The sequence below is a fragment of the Podarcis erhardii genome, assembly GCF_964252035.2.
Source record: "Podarcis erhardii genome assembly, chromosome: 11".
Classification (NCBI taxonomy): domain Eukaryota; kingdom Metazoa; phylum Chordata; class Lepidosauria; order Squamata; family Lacertidae; genus Podarcis; species Podarcis erhardii.
Window position 1 is genome coordinate 2,934,555 of NC_138501.1, and position 18,792 is coordinate 2,953,346.

At 46.4% G+C, this 18,792-nt stretch overlaps 1 protein-coding gene across 1 annotated transcript in view; it reads left to right on the top strand.

Moving 5' to 3' along the window:
* The first annotated feature begins 4,619 nt into the window (after window positions 1–4,619).
* The window catches only part of RORB (RAR related orphan receptor B), a 150,477-nt gene continuing 136,304 nt past the window's right edge, over window positions 4,620–18,792 (top strand). Inside the window, exon 1 of the mRNA XM_081881022.1 lies at window positions 4,620–4,705. Within this exon, the coding sequence (XP_081737148.1) occupies window positions 4,699–4,705 (7 nt within the window). The 5' untranslated portion in view covers window positions 4,620–4,698. The remainder of the gene's footprint in view (window positions 4,706–18,792) is intronic.

Sequence of the window (18,792 nt, forward strand, 5' to 3'; positions counted from 1 at the left end):
CTTCCTTGGAAGATTTTAAGCAGAGGTTGGATGGCCATCTGTTATGTATGATCTAGTTGAGATTCTTGCATTGCAGGGGGTTAGACTAGATGACCCTTAGGGTCTCTTCCAACTCTACAGTTCTATGATTCTAAGCTTTATTCTGTTGTTCTGGTTTTTAAAAAATCAAACCATAGTTCATGAAAATTGTAGGATATAGATCATCATTCATACATTACAATTTATAGCTAACTTTGAACATAACTGTACATTTGAAAAAATTCATAAATATATTTTAATCAATAAATAGTATTTTAACGTACATTTCTTGATGTGCTCTTGGCAGTGCAGGAAAAAATTAAGGTTTGAAGTTGCATCTCAGTATGGTAAAATATTGTAAACATTCTAGAGGTACAGTATGATCTTTAGAAAAATTAACACTCTTCATGTTGATTCAATTAGAAGCATAGATAGAATATTAGGACTGGGTTTTTTACTGTGCTGAGCAAACTATTGAATCTAATAATGCATAAAGACATAACGTTAATAATATTCTTGTGAAATATTTTAAATTATGTAACTGATTATGTAAAGTATTGCTAATTTAACAAGTTTTTCTTGGTGTTTTTAAAACACACCTTGCTATACAAATCAGAAGAAAATGACATGCCCTTCAAGAAAAGGGAAGTATATTAATGCAACCTGACATAAAATGAATGATAAGCTATGCAGGAGTTTGACTAGACATAATGTTTCTCTGTGCATGCCTTATGTATCATTTTAAAGCAGAGAGTCGCAACAAAGAAGCAGGGAAGAGTTACATAATGCAGAAAGTGAGCTCGAGCTCCAGCTTCTCAGAGAGAGATGCCTGTGTTCTTGAAGCAGCAGAGACAATTTTCTGCTTCCATGTTTGTAATGCAAATGCTTAAAAGAAAGTTTCCAAGTACTGCATTCAGTGACTTCTGAAAGGTAAGGAATGCCTGGCATTCAAGTTATATTTGCTTCGGGCAGATGCAATTCAAATATTGCACAGTGCCCTATCCTGCCTTTTAATGAAGCACAGAAACAAATAGTGATTCTGGGTCACATAATTCTTTCTTTCCCTAAGACAGAAAGAGGGGTTATTTGAAGGGGTGCAGAAGCCATTCAGTAGGTGCAAAAGGCTTAATGACTATGTTTTCTCTCCAGTAATTTTTAATGAAGTAAGTAAATTAGGCATAATGTGGTACGATGTTAACACAGCTCTGATTGTCGTCGCTTAGTTGTTTAAGAGTAATGAAGTGCTGCGCCCTTTAAGCATAGCCTTAAAATATGTCACACACACAGCTGCAGAAAGGTGCTTCTGTTGCTGACTATTCCGAATGCAACTTTTCTTTGTTCTACCTGAAATCCACACATATGAATGATGTGCTAGTGCCCTTTGATAATTCTTTATTTCTTTTCAGCTTGTTAACTAACATATTTGAAACTAAGCGGAGGAATTAGACTCAATTTTTTACCAAATAAAATCCAACCTCTGGTCCAGCAATTTACATAGGCATCTGATAGCAACCTAGTGCACAGAATGGATATTTTAAGTGTACAGATTTGTAAAGAATCCCGTTCTGTGGTGAGAAAAAGAGATGATCCAGAAGTCTCCCTTCTACATGTGCAAGTAAGCACACCACTTGATGTCAGGAAGCTAGATGACACATGCAGATCCAAGGTTGTAAATGTGCCTGCGGATGCACATCATCCTTGGGAATCCCCACAGAGCCAGCACAAGGGAGGCAAAAATGCAATGCACATGGGAATGTGACTCTTCTTATGTGCTCTTGTCCCGTCCCCTCCACTCATTACTAGGCATGCATTACTACTTAGCTAACTCTTATTCAGAGGCATACAGCATAATAAGGAAAAAAAATTAGCATGCCTAAGTTGCAATGAATTAGCTCAACAAGAATGGTCGTGTGAATATTTCTAAACTGCAGCGCATACTATTGCTGATACTGCATAGATTAGCACTAAACAGGAAGTGCAGGAAATGCTTCTCACCACTTTTGAGGAATAGGAGGAAGAGCAGATTGAATATGGTTGTTCCATTCATTTTGCATCTTGCTTCAAAAATTCTGATGGTCATTCTGAATTCTATGAGATTGAAAGCAATATTCACAAAACTTCAAAAAGATTGTTCATTGTCTCAGACAAAAATCCTAGTTTGCAACTTGAATGTGAAATTACCTGAATTTTGCAACTGAGTTCTCAACCAAAAAAATACATGCAAAAAAGTGCCTCTTAGGAGGAAGTGTGCACAAGATGCATTTATATGTGCAAAATGCTTTATATTAGGGGAATTTATTTTAAACATGTGTATATCAGTCAAACCACCATACAAAAATGAGTATATGAGAAATGTGCATGTGATGAATAATAATTTTTGGTGCTGATTTATTTATTTTTAAGTTTGCAAACTGACATGGCAATGGGACAAACTGAATTTAAACCTTAAAAAGATGAAGAACTGGTAGAAATAAGTATTAACAGACTCTGATGAGCTCAGACATTCTTCCCTACATTCACTGAACGTGGGGAGGAAAGGACTAGAATCCAATCTGATGCATCCACCTCTGAAATCCGCTAACCAGCTAGCCCCAACCTTGACCTCTACACACACATATGCAGTACAAGGTGCTTCTATATAGACTATGATTGAGAACTCTGATCATGCAAAGTTCCTCACACAAGCCTCCTCACACAAAATTGCCTTTCCTGCCTCATGTGCAGGTAGAGTCAACATGCTCAACCCTGCATGGAGGGAACCTATGAAGAGGCCTATTATTGAAGCAGTATCACTGTACAAATGGAAGACTTCAGCAGCTGAACTGGCAGCTGGATTTTCAGTGTATACATTTGGGCAACAGAACTACACAAAGGAATTGCTCCAACATGATTTGCATGTCCTCTGGATGCCACACGTTGGTACCTACCAGACAAGGAGGTAGAAACTTCAATCAAAGCAGCGGCTTTGAAATCCTAGGTTTGGGCAGTCCTGTCTATGCTGAGCCTGCCAGCTATTTTGGAGATCAGTATGGGATTCATCATTGCCTTCACAAATTTTGCAGGTGCCTCTTACACTGAATTAGTATGTCTGACATCCAAACAAAAGAAACCCCGGCATCTCCAATCACCCTGAATCCTTAGTAGGAGAGAACATTGTGACACTTTAAAGTAGGGTTGCAGAAACTACGGCCCTCCAGACGTTGTTGGACTCCAGCTCCTATGAGCTCCAGCCAGCATGTGCAATGGCCAGGTATCCTGCAACATCTGGAGGCCACAGGTTCTCTGCTTCGAAATCTCCCTGGCTTTCTCTGGCATGCACAGCCTACTGAATCAGAAGCATGGTGTGAGCTTCTTCGGATGTTCTCGCAACTATTGGAAAGAAACAATGTCGAATAAATTCTGTGTGTTGGGCGGTTTGCCTCCTCTTGGAGACGGGACCCTGCTGGTAGGAGGCCAGAAACAAGCAGCCTCTCGGGGCCAGGAAGAGGAGAGAGAGGGGGGGGGGCACGCGGGAAGCTCAAAGGGAGAGGCGCTTCAGTCGAGGGCGAGTCCGCGGCGGGCCAAGCAGGGTCCCGGGGAGCGGCTTTTCGAAGGGCGCCCCCTCAGCCGCGCCCTCCCGTCCTCAAGCGGAGCTGGCCCGGCGGGGTGGGGCGCGTGGACTGCTCGACCCCACGTTTGATCATCTCTTCGAGTTATTTGCGGGTGAGGGACGGGCAGAGACATTTCCAGAGGGCGAAGTCCTTCCCGCGGCCTCCTCGGCTTGGCGAGAGAGCGCGGCTTTGGCCACACGGGCGTCTCGTCACCCAGCCAGAGGCGCGCCAGCCCAGTCCAGCTTGCGCGGGGGGGGGGGGGCCTCGCGTCTCGGTGCGCCGGCGCGCCTTCTCCTTGGCCCCGCCCCCCTCGCCCCCCGCGTCCGAGCCGGAGCTTCTCCTCAGCCGGGCTCCCACCTCGGGCGCCTTCCGATTGGCCGAGGCGCTGACAGGGGGCGGGGCCTGAAGTCGCCGGCTCCGGCCCGCCCTCCGCTATAAGCCTCTTGCCAGCTTTCCCTCAGCACCTCTCGCCCTCCGTCTCCCGCGCTCGGCGCGTCCCTGTCAAAAGCGAAGCCGGGGAAAGAAAGCTGCTCCGACCGGCGCGGCGGGTGTCATGTGAGAAACGCACAGGCTCTGCCCTCCCCACGGCCCTGCTCTTTCGGCGCCTTTCCCTGCCGCGGTCTTCTTTTCCGAGCGAGAAAGAAACTCCCGCCCGCCCGCCCCCCCCCCCCGCGTCCTCCGCCCGCCCTCATTTCTCTCTCCCGCTCCTGCTCCGAAACGGACAAGGCGACCACTTGCCCTCCCTCGCCCGGCGCCTCCTCCCGCCGCCGCTCCTCACTTCACGGGATCACAAAAGAAATCTCGGGAGTCGCTCGCGGGGCGCCTTGGACGCGGAGAGCCAGCGCGGAGGAGGGGCGGCCCGCGCGCCCAAGCGCCACAACCCAGAAAGACCCTGGGCGGAGGGCGGCGGGCGGCGGGCGGCGGCGGCTTCTCCGGCCGCGGTCAGCATTGGCGTCGGCGAGCCAGGAAAGTGTGCGGGCGCCGCCTGGGAGGAATGCTCTTCGCCGCCGAGCAGCCTGCGCTCTCGCTGAGAAGGGGATTTTAAAGCCGGGAGCTACATGACTGCGCGGAGCAGGGAAGCGCCAGCACCATGCGAGGTAAGGGCTGCTGCCTCGGGGCGTCGGGCGGCCCAAGGGGGGCTGGGCGGAACCCTTCGGGGCGTCTAGAAGGGATCAAGGATGGAGAGGAAATGGATGCTGACGTGGTCAGAAAGTTCTCACGTTCGTGTCTCTCTTTTTCGGAAGCACGTCTTCGATGATGATGATGATGATGATGATGATGCTGAAAGGTGTCTCAGCAGGGCCTGAGCGCTTTCTCCGCCTTCTTCTCCTGATACTCCAGCAGAAGTTCCACGAGCGGCGTCCTGCGTGACAGCCTCTCCTGGAGCGTCTTCTAAGTTAGTGGGAGGCTTCCTGGGGGGCCAGTTCAGCACCACACGCTTCCTGGGGAGAGAGGCTGACTTGGCGCTTGGGAGGCTCGCTCTTGGGGAGGCGGGCACAGAGTTGGGAGCCAGTTTCGAAACAGAGCTCCCAACTCGGTCTTCTCCCGGTGGGCGCCCACATCCACTAAGCAGGTGGCCGGTGCTCAGGGTTGGAGAAAGGGAGCATCGCTCTTCTCTTCAGAATAAAGGGGGGGGCACATATTTGTGTGGAGAGCCGGGATGCGCACTGAGTGCAACTTAGCCCAAGGGGTGCAGGCAAAGACCGCAGGCAGAGCACCCCAAACTTGAGACGCGCCCATTTTTAGGAGGGGCCGCGATCCCTCTGCCTGCTTGGGGGCAGCATGTCCCGGAGGAAGGAGCGGCAGCTGGAGGCTCCCCTTGACACAGATGGCTCCTTTTCCTGGGCCCCCTTGGTGTCTGAGTAGTGGGGCACCTTCGTCCACCTATGAAGGTGGTCCCCACAGACAGGCATCTCTCTCGTGCTTAGCCGGCTGGCATCCCATTCTTGTTGACTGTCTTTCTTTGGAACTCACCACTCGTGGCACCATCGGTCCTTTGGCATCCCTGTTCGAGTCCAAGGCTGGCGGTAGAGGTGGGGAGGCGGGGTTTGAAGGGGGGTGAGCTGAGATGTTTGAAGGACAGGGGGCTGAGCTGCCTGCGACCGTGGATCCTGCCTCTTCGAAGGACTGCCGGGGTGTCCCTCGGTCAGGAGAGTCCCCCGAGGTGCGGTTAGGTAATTCTCGGCTCCGGACTCCATGGCCTTACGTGCGGGAGGAGCGGCTCTCTCTTTAGATGTTAACGTGGATTCCTTCAACTACTTCAAAATGTGACGAGCTCCCCTCCCCCCCCCCAGCTTATTCTGCTGAGTGGACTTTTCTGAAGTCTCTCTGAAGCGCCACCCCCACCCTGCATGTTGACTCGACTAGTTTTTAATTCGCAAGGAGTTCCTTGAACCGACACCTGCTTTCACCTCTCTCTCTCCTCCCCCAAAGAAACCCAAGCCATCATTCCCAACCTCCATTTCCCAAGCACATCCCACCACTCCGCGAGGAGTCCACTCTCAACTGTTATTGCGGCCACACGCGGATCCTAGTACTCCAAGTTATCAGCCTCCTATTCCCTAAGCCAGTGAAACTCGAGTTTGCTGCCGTGGGCCCTCTCGGGCCTGATCCTTATATTGATGTTTTTATTCCAAGTGCTTTTATACCGCGCTTTCCGTCAGAAAAGATCGCAAAGCTGTTTAGAAAGGTCCCCGAAGCATTGGATGGAGAGGGTGGGGGGCGCAGGGAGTGGAGTCCAAAAAACCCCCAGCCCAACGTTGATTATTATTATTATTATTATTTAAATGTGTATACCGCCCTTCACCCAATTCATGTCCTTCTTACATCACTCCTTCCGTGCAAAAGTGTTTTTCAAATGATAGACTTACAGTTCAATCCTAATCATCTCTGTTCCATTGAAGTCAATTGTGCTTACTCCTAGGTAAGTGGGGTTAGGATTGCCACCTAAAACCAAAAAAAAGGGGGGAGAGGAATGCATATTACTCTCCCATCCAGCGCGTTTTCCGCTGGACCAGAAGCCTTCGGCCGCGCCGGTGGCACTGCTCCGTTTTTCTGTCTTGCGCGCCTAACGGAACTTGCGGCCAGCTTTCTCGTTGGTCTTCTGACCAGCGCTCTTCGCCCTGTTCTCATGCTCAATAAGGCCGGCCCAAGGGGCTTCCCGCCCCTTCACTCAGTAGTGGATTGGCCCGTGCCTTTGAAAAGGAGAAGGCCACTGCTGTCTAGCAGGTAGATTAGAAGAGGCATCCTTGCTTCTTCGCTACCCAAGCACGCAAACTTTAGGATTGCGCATGGCTCTGTTTCGCTCGCTCTTACTGGGCCGCTCAGAAGTCTGATGTGACGGGCGCTTGCGCGTTTCCTCGCTCCCAATATCTAACCCACTCCCTACTTAACCCGGGTCCCTTTTAAGGAGACTTCGGTAAAGCTGGGCAAGGGGCGGGAGAGTCTCACAAACTCAACTCACGCTGGTTGCTGGATATGTATTTGCTGAGTGAACTTTTTTGTCTCTGCTGTCTCTCTCCCGCAAACGAGTAGGAGGCGGGGAAGGCAAAAGCGGAGATAAAAACTGACAGCGCCCCCCAATGCAGAAGGGAGGGGGGGCGTATGTTAACTTGGTATGATGGGGGAGCAAAAACAAAAAAACAAAAAAACAACAACACCTCTCTGTGTGCGCGCCCTCCGTAACAGTCTCACTCCTCTCTAGATCCCCGGAGACAGGCCGCGCGCAAAGGAAAATAATTTGGGGTTGGGTTTTTGAGGGTGGTTGGGTGGGGGTGTCGAGGGGTTCAGTTTTAACTTGTTGATCTAAGGAGAGGAGAGACTCAGGGTTCATCCAGACTTGCTTTTGTGCAGTGTTTCTAGGCAAAGGTACGAGTTCGGTGTCGGAGCGAAATTCCCGATTCCTACTAAATAATACTAATACCAATACTACTACTACTACTAATAATAATAATAATACCAGAAGCGGGGGGGGGGTGAGATCCCTGGGTGTTGGTGTGAGGGGGCAGTTTCCTCCATGCCTGTAAGGAATGTGGCTGTGGGGAAGAGGTGCTGTGCGTTGCAGGATGACTTTGAGCCTAGGGACAAAAAAGCCGAGGATGATTCCCCGGAAATGGAGGTGCTTTGGGGCTGAAAGCAGGCCGGCCCGTAGAAGGGCGCGCGCAGTCGGAACTACCCTGCTGGAGCGGCGGCCCGCCTGTGTTCTGTCGAGGGCCGGAGAAGGCCTGACAGCAGGCAGTGCCGCGAGGGCTTCCTTGCCATGGCTGGGCCTCGGAGAGTGGAGGAAGAAGGAGCAGCACTTTGGGGGGGGGGGAGTAAAGATAAGCTGGGAAGAAGCCGGGAGGGGACGAATATGGGGGGCGTTTCATATCCACTCCATTGATGCAAATGTATATCTTTTTGTATGGAGAGGTTCCTGGGGAGAGGCTGGCCTGTTGGCTTTCGGACCTCGCAGCTCAGTATCTAGGGAAATGCACTCTGCACGCGCTCAAAGCCATTCTCAGCTTCGTTTCTCACTTTAGATGAACTGGGTTTCAGAGGCTCGGCTGCGGAAATCTGGGGTTGTTTCCTTCCGGCCTTCTCTTGACTCCTGTTTTTCTGATGGAATGGGACGGAATTGGAGGAGGCAGCTACAGTGGCTAGAGTGGACCACGAGGGTGGGAAGTTCGAAGTCAGATCGAGGACACTCCACACATGCCGGAAAAAAGCCCAGACGGATGACCCGGCTTATGCAGGAAGTGGGGCTACTGTAGCATTGTAGAGTTGCTATATTTTGAAGAGCAAAATGACGGCCATTCAAAGCAAATAAATGCAGTTTGTCTCAAATTTTACCCCTGAGAAAGAGGACGTGTCCTGGAAGAAGAAGACACATGACAACCCCATTAGAGACTAACAGTCTTTTATGCCGTGCATGTTTCCTCGGAAGTAATCCTTGCTGTGTTCAATGGGGCTTACTCTCAGGTAGGTGTGCACAACGAGTGCTAAGCACACTTATTAGGGAGTAAGCCGCTTTGAGATGAGTGGGATTTCTTTCGGGGGTGGGGGAGGGCATGCTCCGGCTTGAGTTGCGTGGTCGGACTGAGTTCCATGGGACTTCCAAGTAGACATAGCTGAATCGACATTTTTTGTGTTGGGATATTTGGAGGACATGATCCAGTTGGGTCATATGCATGAAGAGGTGGCAAGCATGAGCAGTGGAAAACCAAGCGAACCACCAGATATGCGGAAATGCGCTGCCAAAATAGAAGGCGTCGCTCTTGGTTTTGGGGAAAGCGCCTTCTGGACTCGGATAAGGCACTTCGCTGATTCGGAAGCCTCGCGTAGTTCTGCGGCCTCCCAGTTCCCTTGGCCAGGGAAGGCTCTCCTTCACCCGCGTAATGTAGACCTTCAAAGAGCATTGTTGGCGAGCTATGCGACTTGAATGGTCCTGCAGGTCGACCAACCTCGGGCATTTCTACCTGGGGAAGCAAACCCTATGGCGACCAACTGTGCTTACTTTCGAGTAAGCACGCAATAGGATCGGGACCATGCACGTCCAGTAACTGGGTTGCTGAGCACAAAAAGGGGCAGGCAAGGATCTAGAAGGTGTAGCTGACTTGAGGGTCGATAAAGGGCCTGTGTCAGTCCAACCAGCCACTGTCTGGTCTGAAACCCAACCGTTTTGCTTTTACCTAAGCTATGAATCCGGCAGCATCTGCTGTCTTTTCTCCGTCTGTCTGTCTCTTTTGTATGTTTCTGTGTTGGAGCCGGGGCTTGTCATGTGCTCCACTGACCCACTTCTTTCGGCTGAGAAAACAAGTCCAGAGAGCAGGGCAGGATCCCCTCCGCCCAGTCTCCAGCGCCTGACAGGCAGAGATTACTCAGCGAAAGCTATCCAGATTTTCCAAGCGCTTTTCTTTCATAAATATTTTTATAGGTTCTATATATCACAGGACACCACACACACACATCTTGCCTACGTCTTCCTTAACACCATGCGTGAACGGCAGTTCCATTTGGACTGTAGGTTCCTTGCACGTAGGATCGGCCTGAAAATAAATTTGCAGGACTGACACATGGTTTTCCAATTACTCCACAGACAGATGCAAACGAAGTTTCGGTGGGAAAATATAGAAAGGCTGAATTATAGTCCCTTCCCACCGAAAAATTGCGGGGTTCGTTTGTGTATGTCTGCTTTCCTCTCCATCCGCAATGTGCTGCTTTTACAATATCTGCTGTTCCCCACCCACCAGTCTGGTTCTGTTCACTCTTACGCAGAATGAAGTCCCATTAAACTCAGTGCGATCTATTTCCAAGAACGCTTGGGGTGCAAGTTTGCTCTCATCTAGTTTTAAAAACGGCCTTTGCACCATGTAGTCAAATCTGCCTGAATAAAACGCGAATGAAGAGGTCCCCCCCCCCCCGTGGTTTCCCGAAGGATGCGAAATTCACATCCGCTCCAAAACTCCGATGGACCTTCCTGGATTCGTGAACTTTACCCCTTCCTAAGTAAAATGGGTTTGGCAGCAGCCCTAACCTTTACCGGAAGGAGCTAAGGCCCAAGAAGTCAGCGGCATTTACTTCCAAGTAAGTGCCTTCCCACCGCGCTCCGCGGCTGCACGAGGGCACTTAGAACTGCTGGCTTTGAAATCAATGCCACGGATGAGGCCCCGAAGGGGAGCGCCGTGGCGGCTTCCGTTTCTGCAGGCCTCTGCATCTTCTCGCTCGTGTCGCGCACGACCAAAGGCACCTCCTGCCCCCTTCGCCTTCTCCCCCCGCCCCGCGAGCCACCTGCAGGCGACGGCGCCCCGCCACCCAGACCACTTTCTCTGGGCAAGGCCCGCCCCCGCATCCCCAGAAGCCGAAAGTTCGGCCGAGGGCGGGGAGGGCGGCAAGAGAGCCAATCCGAAGGGCCTTCTCGTGACCAGGACGTGGCAGGAATCCCTCCCGCTCGCCCTTTTAAACGTTTTGTTGTGACGGGGGTGAAATCGGGGCCGACTCGAGGGCCTCGACGTCGGGGAACAGTCCAGGGAAACTCTCCCCCCCCCTCGCCCCTTTTCCTGGCGTCCCCTCCCCGCCATCCGCCACCAGCTTTGCAAGCTCGGGGGAGGGGGCGGACGGCGGGATCTTGAAGGCTGCGGCCCCGCGGCAAAGAGCCCATCCGAATGCAGAACCTGCGGGTCTCTGGGCCTTCTTCCCAGGCGGTGGCTGCATTTCAGGCGGGCAGCCGAGGCGGGGAGCTGGCCTTTGGATCCCGCCCCAAGTAGCTGCGCCTCGCGCTCGCTCCCGAGCTGGAGGACCGAATGGCGTCAATCAGCCTGGAAATCTACGGGGCGGGCGAAGAGTCAACTCCGAGCCATGCTACAGCTCCTGTCTTGGTTGCCGGCATAGGCCCCTCTTGCAGTAGGGGGGCAGGCTTGACTTGGGGCGCATAGGTTGGGTATAGCGATACGTGAAACATCAAGGCGTCTTGAAGCATCTTAAAACCCAACCAATGTCTCATGGCCCACGCGCATTCCTGGATTTCATCAGATGTATCCTGAAATATACTCAGAGTCACAAACATATCCGATTCCGACCAAGTGGAGTCCAGTATTAAAAAGCGTTGCTAAGTTAAACCTAGTAGGCTTTAGGGTGCGACAAGACTCCGCTCTTCTCTCCCCCGCGCTGACCCTCTACCAGCTCTGCCGCCATCCACCGCTGTAGGCGGAGGCTTCGTCCCATGTTAGGGGTCCACAATGGTGGATGCAGTGGCGTAGCGTGGGTTGTCAGCACCCGGGGCAAGGCAAGTAATTTGCGCCCCCTAACCCGTGGATTTGCCCTAACCCCAGATGTTGCGCCCGGTGCGGCCGGCCCCCCCTGCACCCCCCACGCTACGCCACTGGGTGGATGCAACTTTGTCTGGATATGACCACAAATCCTAAATAGATCTGGGTATGCTGAGCAATTTGCTTGCATTTATGAGTAACGGGCCTTTGTTACCACGGAAGAGCAATGAAATGAAACGTTGGCACGAAGTGCAGACAGAATAAATCGACCGAGTAAGTCAACATGACAGACTTCTAATAGTGTAGAGCTGCGCTCCAAGCCCGCATCGCGCAGCCCGATCCTATGCACGCTTACTCGGAAGCAAGTCCCACCGTCCTCTGTGCGGCTTAAGCCCATGTCAGTATGGTTAGGCTTACATCCTCAGGCCCACTGCACTTGGTGGGGCTTCATGGCGAGGAACGATGGTTCGCACCGGTGCTCAGATTGAAGTTGGACTCAAAACGCCTCTCCCTTTGACATCTCATTCTGCTGGGACAATGGTGCCAAATGAACCCCGATATGTCTTTTGTTTTATTTAAAACAACAACAACAACAACAACAGCGAGTATCCCAAACGCCGCCTGGTTCATCTAGGATCCTCCAGCCCACAATCCTAGAGACGGTCTAGTACAATACTGTACTGGCGATTCGTTCGATTTAGGACCGGAGTTGTTTGTTAATGGAATATTAATCACACCGCATTTTCAGTTCTGTCCCTGAAGGGGAAGAGGACACGGGAATCAATAGATTTATTGGCATTCAACAAAATCAAAGCACGTTAACCTTGCGAGGCTGAACACGCGGTTATAGCAGAGGAGGCGATAAAGGTCTTATTTAGCGGCGATGTATATACATCTCACCATCTCCACTTTCGAAAGATCCCGCATTTTTTCGCTCCTCTCCTCCTCTCCATCTCCGCCCCTCCTGGTTGGTTGAACTTCAAACTTCAAGTCAAAGTAGGCGAAAGGGCGGCAGAAATGCAGTGGCGTAGCGTGGGGGGTGCAGGGGGGGCCGGCCGCACCGGGCGCAACATCTGGGGTTAGGGCAAATCCACGGGTTAGGGGGCGCAAATCCACGGGTTAGGGGGCGCAAATTACTTGCCTTGCCCCGGGTGCTGACAACCCACGCTACGCCACTGCAGAAATGAATTGTTGATCTGCCAAAGTAACGTCTGAAGCGTGGGTAGATGAGGAGGGGGTCGGTCTGATTTTAAAATCTTGAGGGGTGCTGTATCCCTGCCCTGACCAGAATTCGATGAGTTGCAGTGTTTTTTCAGATCCCAGAATGAGGCTCTCTGTATTAAGGCGATTCTCTCGTGTCTTGTGCAACAAAATTTCACAGGAGCCTGGGAAGAGCCAAGTTAACGTTTTCCTGTAATTCAAGAATTCTCTGCTATTGCCACTGTATAACGGAACCACAGAAGTGTATTTAGCATCTGGTTTGATGCAAGCTTCTTTGTGCGTTTCACACATTGGTCTTGCCCTCTTCAACTAATCGCTGTAGTTTGCGATTAAAAGACCTCTGACTCGCAGAATTGTTCGTGGTTGTGGGGACGGAGGAGCTGACAGAAAAAAATAACTAAAGAATTCACATGCAATTGTTAAAATGCCCATTTGAGCTGGAAATTTAAAAGGCACTGCCTGATTCTTCCAAAAAGAAAAGAAATGCAACATCTCTTGAACACCTTTTTCACATTAAAATACATACTTATAGAAACAGTGGGTAGTCCAGATTTAAAAGAACAAACACATCTAAATTGTGGCTTTCCCATGCAAAAAACCCATGGATTTTGATGCTCTGTGGGATACTTAAAATGTGAGGGTTTTGATACTTCTTAGTGTTGCTGGGTCTGTAACCAAAATGGTAGAGAAGTGACAAGGTTAACTGAAGCTGATGATATCCTAAGCATGCCTTATCACTAATAAGTATCCACAACCCATCATTTATTGTAAAGATGTGTTAAGCCAATACATCACAAATTGTTTTCAAATCTGTTTACAGTGGCAACAATGCATTCAATCTCAGCTTCACAAATCTGGCATTCAAGTGTGTGCGTGTGTATTCTTTTTAGCCTCAGAACAGGCCCCTAGGAAGTAGAATGGTTCCCCCCAACAATTTGGAGGTTTTTGGGATTATCAAAAAATGCATAAAACTCAATCTTCATGACTCAAAATATATAATTTGTCTGACAGTGAAATGTAGGTAATTTCGCAAGATTATTAACATAAATAAATTTCTCATTTTATTATCAATAATTGTGTGTTACTGAAACATGATGATTAATTCTGAATGCCATCCTAAGGAATGATTTTTTTATTCTTAATTGATTTGGTGCAATATCTGTGAAACAGTCAACAGCTATCCATAGTACATTAGCCAGAATTGATACTTTTATTTGAGTTGGTCAACACTGGGGTTCAGTTTTTATTGATGTGAGCAATGAAAAAAAATCAGGGAACCATTGACCATTAAATATACTATTTATATGTGGCATAAATAGATACGACCAGGCTTATTAAAGGAACTGTGAGTAGAAAGGCCTTCAATGACCATAAAACACAAGCCAACTTTGCAGCAATACTTAACAAATCTAGGGGACATACAATGCTGTATGATACTGCTTGGATACATGGACTGATACCTTTCCAGTCATATTACATAAATCTAGCCTGAAATTGAAAATGCCGTGATCTTTTTGAAACTCTTTCCATAGATTAGTATTTTTCTTTTCTCACTGTTTTTTTAATTAAATAACATATTGAAAGGCTTTACTTTAGTAAAGTGCTTACAAATAAATATAATAACAATTTTAAAAATATATTTAGCCACATTTGAAGCACTTTTAGTAATAACAATTCTGCCTTGGTCATATGTTCAACCTCTTTTAGATTTTTAAACATTATATTCTGTTAGACACAGCCCCTTTGAGGGTGATCAATCTAGAATATTATAAGAAACAAATCAAGTGATATGAAATTATCAGGGGGGAAATTCAACAATGAAACCAAAATAATTCTAGTACCAAGTATATGGTCCAAACATACAGAACTTACTTTTGAATTGCCCATGTTAATCTAAACAGTATTGGGATTTTCTTCCATTTAAAATTAGATATTAGTATTGAAACATGTTCCTATTTTAAAAGGAAGGCCAAGAAACTTTAGGAAAAGAAGAATTAATTTATAGTTAATTTACAGAAATATCTCACATTATAAAGCACATACCCCTTTTAATCCAAATGTATTTGGAATCAAAATGAAATATTCTGTGACTTCCTAGGTAAAGCAGGGGTACAATTAATGCTATGAATACCAGTAACAGACACTTGCAATATTTTTGTAATGGTTATGTAGGGCAAGAAAGCAATATCAGAAGGGAAAACCCCCAATAAGCCATCAAGCTGCGTTTTTGCTTTACGCAATGGAGTCAGAGGAAAATGCCTTGGCGTCTGTGAAACTGAAGGATGTCTGCTTTTGTAACTGAAGACAAAGGAAGCACATAGGAATTAATATTGATTGAAGTAATCATCAGATGAATGGAAATTAGATTTACCAGTGTACCAATACAATATACGTGAGTCAGCCCTTTCATAGTCCATGTTGTGTCTTCAGTGCATGACCCTGCCCATTCATACCTTTACAAGACAACCCACGGGTATTTTAATGACAATCATACTAATTACTAGAAGTGTAAGTAACTATCAGTAATTACACAGAACTCATAGTGAGCTAGATAGAGAGTGCAAAAAAATTCATAAAACATTAAATAAGAGCATCCTGAATAATACAGAGACCTCAGTGACTCATGGAGTCATATACTGTTTGGATATTAATAACTCATTGTTGTGTAAGAATACCATTTAAATCATTCTTCTATGGTTTCTATGAAAACTGATTGTACAAGATCCTGGTAAGGTTACAGTGAACAGGGACAGTCTATTTTATATGTCTTTTTGAATGACAAAAATGTGTTGTTTGCCTTTTCCAGTTCAATTATAATGCAGTCTACCTTAGTTGGAATGTAAGTTTCATTTTAGAATTAAACTAAAATTAAGTAATGCCCTGCAGTAATAACATTTACACCTGTACACCCAATACAATAAGGGCTATAAATTGCCATCTGTGCTATGTCTGAAAATGCCCTTTGATTCAAAGGGTTTCTTAGTGTTTACTTGGTTACCAAATTTATTACCAATATCCAATGTTGGTTCCTTCAAATTCATATACCATGCTTCTCCCATTTTTCATCAGACTTACCTTTTTTTTAGGTCTAAACTACAATTACACACCTTGTGCATGATCAAGCCAAGTCAGTCAGTGGATCCCTACTGATTTCAAAGGAACATCTAAGCAAATGCTTAATTTCCCACTGAAAGGAAAGGAAAATCTACATGCTGAATGTTGTTTGGATCATGTCCATTGTGTTGCACCTTTCCAAAACACATAGTGCTGAGAATTTACTTTGAGAAGTGTTTGCAATTTATCTCAACATGCAAAGTACACTGAGTGTACTTTTTATGGTGTTATTATCAAACTATTCTGATGGACTGTAATTGTTTCAAGAACTAGCATGAGGCTGTATAATAAAATACCTAAGGTTTTTTTTTTTAAGACAATGCCAGATTATCTCAGGATTAAGAGCTCCATAAACAAAGTATTCTTTCAAGAAAAAAAAAGGTCAAGCATTGGTGGTGGATACTCATGAGATGAACTCATTATTTGAGAGATTATTTCATAGTCTACAGGGAAAATTTGCTATCCTGAGGCTATTCACATGAACAAGAAAAATCAGATTAGAATCTGTGTACTGTATGCCCATCTGGTGGCTTGAAGTTTTATGAAATGCAAAAGATTAAACATTGCCTGAGATAATCAAAGCTATAAAAGCATTTAGCATTTTAGAAAGGGTGCAATCCTGGTCCCACTGAAGTCAGTAGTAAAACTCCAGTTGATTTTAATGGATTGCTGCCAAGCTTTGTTGCCACAGAACTGTACAGTCTCCAAACTCCTGATGAAGGTATGAATATGAAACAGGAGTAAATTTTAAAACGCCCAGTTGAATAGATGTTGTCAAGGTAGGATTCAGAGGAACTTCTTCCTCTGGATGAAGAAGGTGCTCCTTCTAATGAAAGAAGGTTTACTCTGCTGCAGGAAGTTCCTCTGGATTTAGCCAATAGTAAGGAAGCGGGGAAATCTCAAATTTACAAAGTACTCGGAAGTAAGCTCAGTGGGACTTTGAGTTCAGTTGAGTTTATTCTCCAGTTAGTATGGTTCAGATTGTAGCCTTGCTGCCTTGATTCTACATACCCAGTTGATTAACAACACAACCCCACGTTTATTCAGAAATAAGTCCCATAGTGTCTAATGTGTCTCGCTAGCAAGTGTCCTTAGGACTGCAGCCTTAATAAGTAACACAGTTGGCTACCCAAAACTCAATAAACCCCTAGTTCCCAGAGTGTTGGATAATTCTCAGTTTGTCTTGCAGGAATAACTATAAAGTGGCTTTATATTGTCTTATTAGACATTTTGTTAATGTTGTTTGGTAAAAGGATTTGGAGAAGACTGGGAAACTTGATCAAAAGGAAATTGACAAATATATAATTGGACCATTTTAACATGTAGCACTTCAGCCGAGTTTTGCAATTCCTTAATCTGAAATTTGAATGTAAAATATATACAGTACAAGGGTTTAAAATTCATTTTTGTTTTCTATCCTGCTCATTCATATATGCAGTCAAATAGCACGATAGAGGCTGTCCACAAAAGACAATACTAGCATTGTATGTAGAGAAAACCCCAAAGCTGTGTTCATTTCTTCCTGTTCTATTTTATGGCTGTTTGCATGATTTTATATTAAAGAAAGGACTTTGGCTTGATCTTTTATAATCTAAAAAGCATTAGTCTTTAATTCTATGCACAATTTTCCTTGGGTGTATAGGCTTCATGTCATTCTACCTATGCAATGTCACTGAGAAAAGTGAAAGAAAATATGTGTTCAGCTGATCAATGCACAATCATTGTTTTATAATTCCTTTATTAATTCCCATTTTGTAATTAACAAGTTGCATGACCATATTATGACATACTGTGCTATATTCCAGAAGGTGTTGGGATTTAATATTTTTTTACATCTGCACAGTAATTGCCTGCACAGAGATTTGTGACTGATCATAGACTTCTGTGGGTGATAGCCAAAGCTGTTGCTCCACTTGCACAACAAACTTCTGCATGCACAATGGAACTACCTCCTTCCCCTCCAACCTCTGCAGTCCCCTCCGAATATGCTCCAGAATCCCAAAGGATCCTCCAGAGCAAATTATGGGGAGGCACAAGAACAAGGGGAGGTTGAGTTGCGTGAACAGAAGTCTGCGTGCACAACGTTGGATACTCCCATATTTGTGTTGATGCAAGAAAACAGGGAAAGAGTTGTGATAAGAATTGAGTTGTTTCAGTTAGAAGGCTTCTAGGTGGCCTGCAGACACTAATAGATTCTGTTTCAAACAAATCTATAAGAAAAGATGGTGCTTGTATAATGGGGTAAACTATTTTACCAATAATATTCACTGCTGAACTGTTGTTGTGACAACTTTATTGTTCAAATGATGTGTTACTTTGCATGATCATTTGCTAGCTGCCCTGGAAGGGGAGAATATAATAATCTTGAATGAATGAGTGAAGTAATCCAGTACACACTAAAGAGTAATACAAGTATTGAGGGATCATATTGGTAGGCTAAGTAGGTTCTTGGAACGGCATAATTCAAAGAATGCCATCTGTGCTGGAAGAAACACATGAATTTATGCTGCTCTGCTGTTTCTGGGGTGACTAGTTCCCTGTGTAAACTGAGAGTGCATTTCAAATGATTTGTGATATCATGGGGAGTATTCTTCAATGCATTCCAAAGGCTACTTTCTGTACTGCGTTTCCTGTAAATTTTTATACCTGAGTTGGTTTTTTTAAAGGGACCATTCAAAAACGTAGGGTGTGAATATGACAAACAGGAATCTGGGAATGCACATACTTATGGGTGCACTTGGGGGTGAGAGTGACTGCGCTCCCTTGTCAATTGTACCTTTCATGATTGTGTAATGCTTTCTTCACTTTGTGAAGTTCTTGGACATATTCTTATCATGTACTACACTCTGCAGGTAAGCAAAACCCACTGATCTGGTTCTGGGATGGGCAAAGAACCTGTATTAAAAATTACAGACACCAGAAAATTGTGCCTAGGCCACTTCAGCAGAGTTATGTGGCTTGAGGTGGATTTTTACTGTGAAATGCTTACTGTTTACAAAAAGCTAAATGACAAAAATAGCAGCCATATCTTTGGTGCTGAATATATGCACATATCCTGCCCCCAAATACACCATCACATATTCAAAAGCAAAATAATAATAATA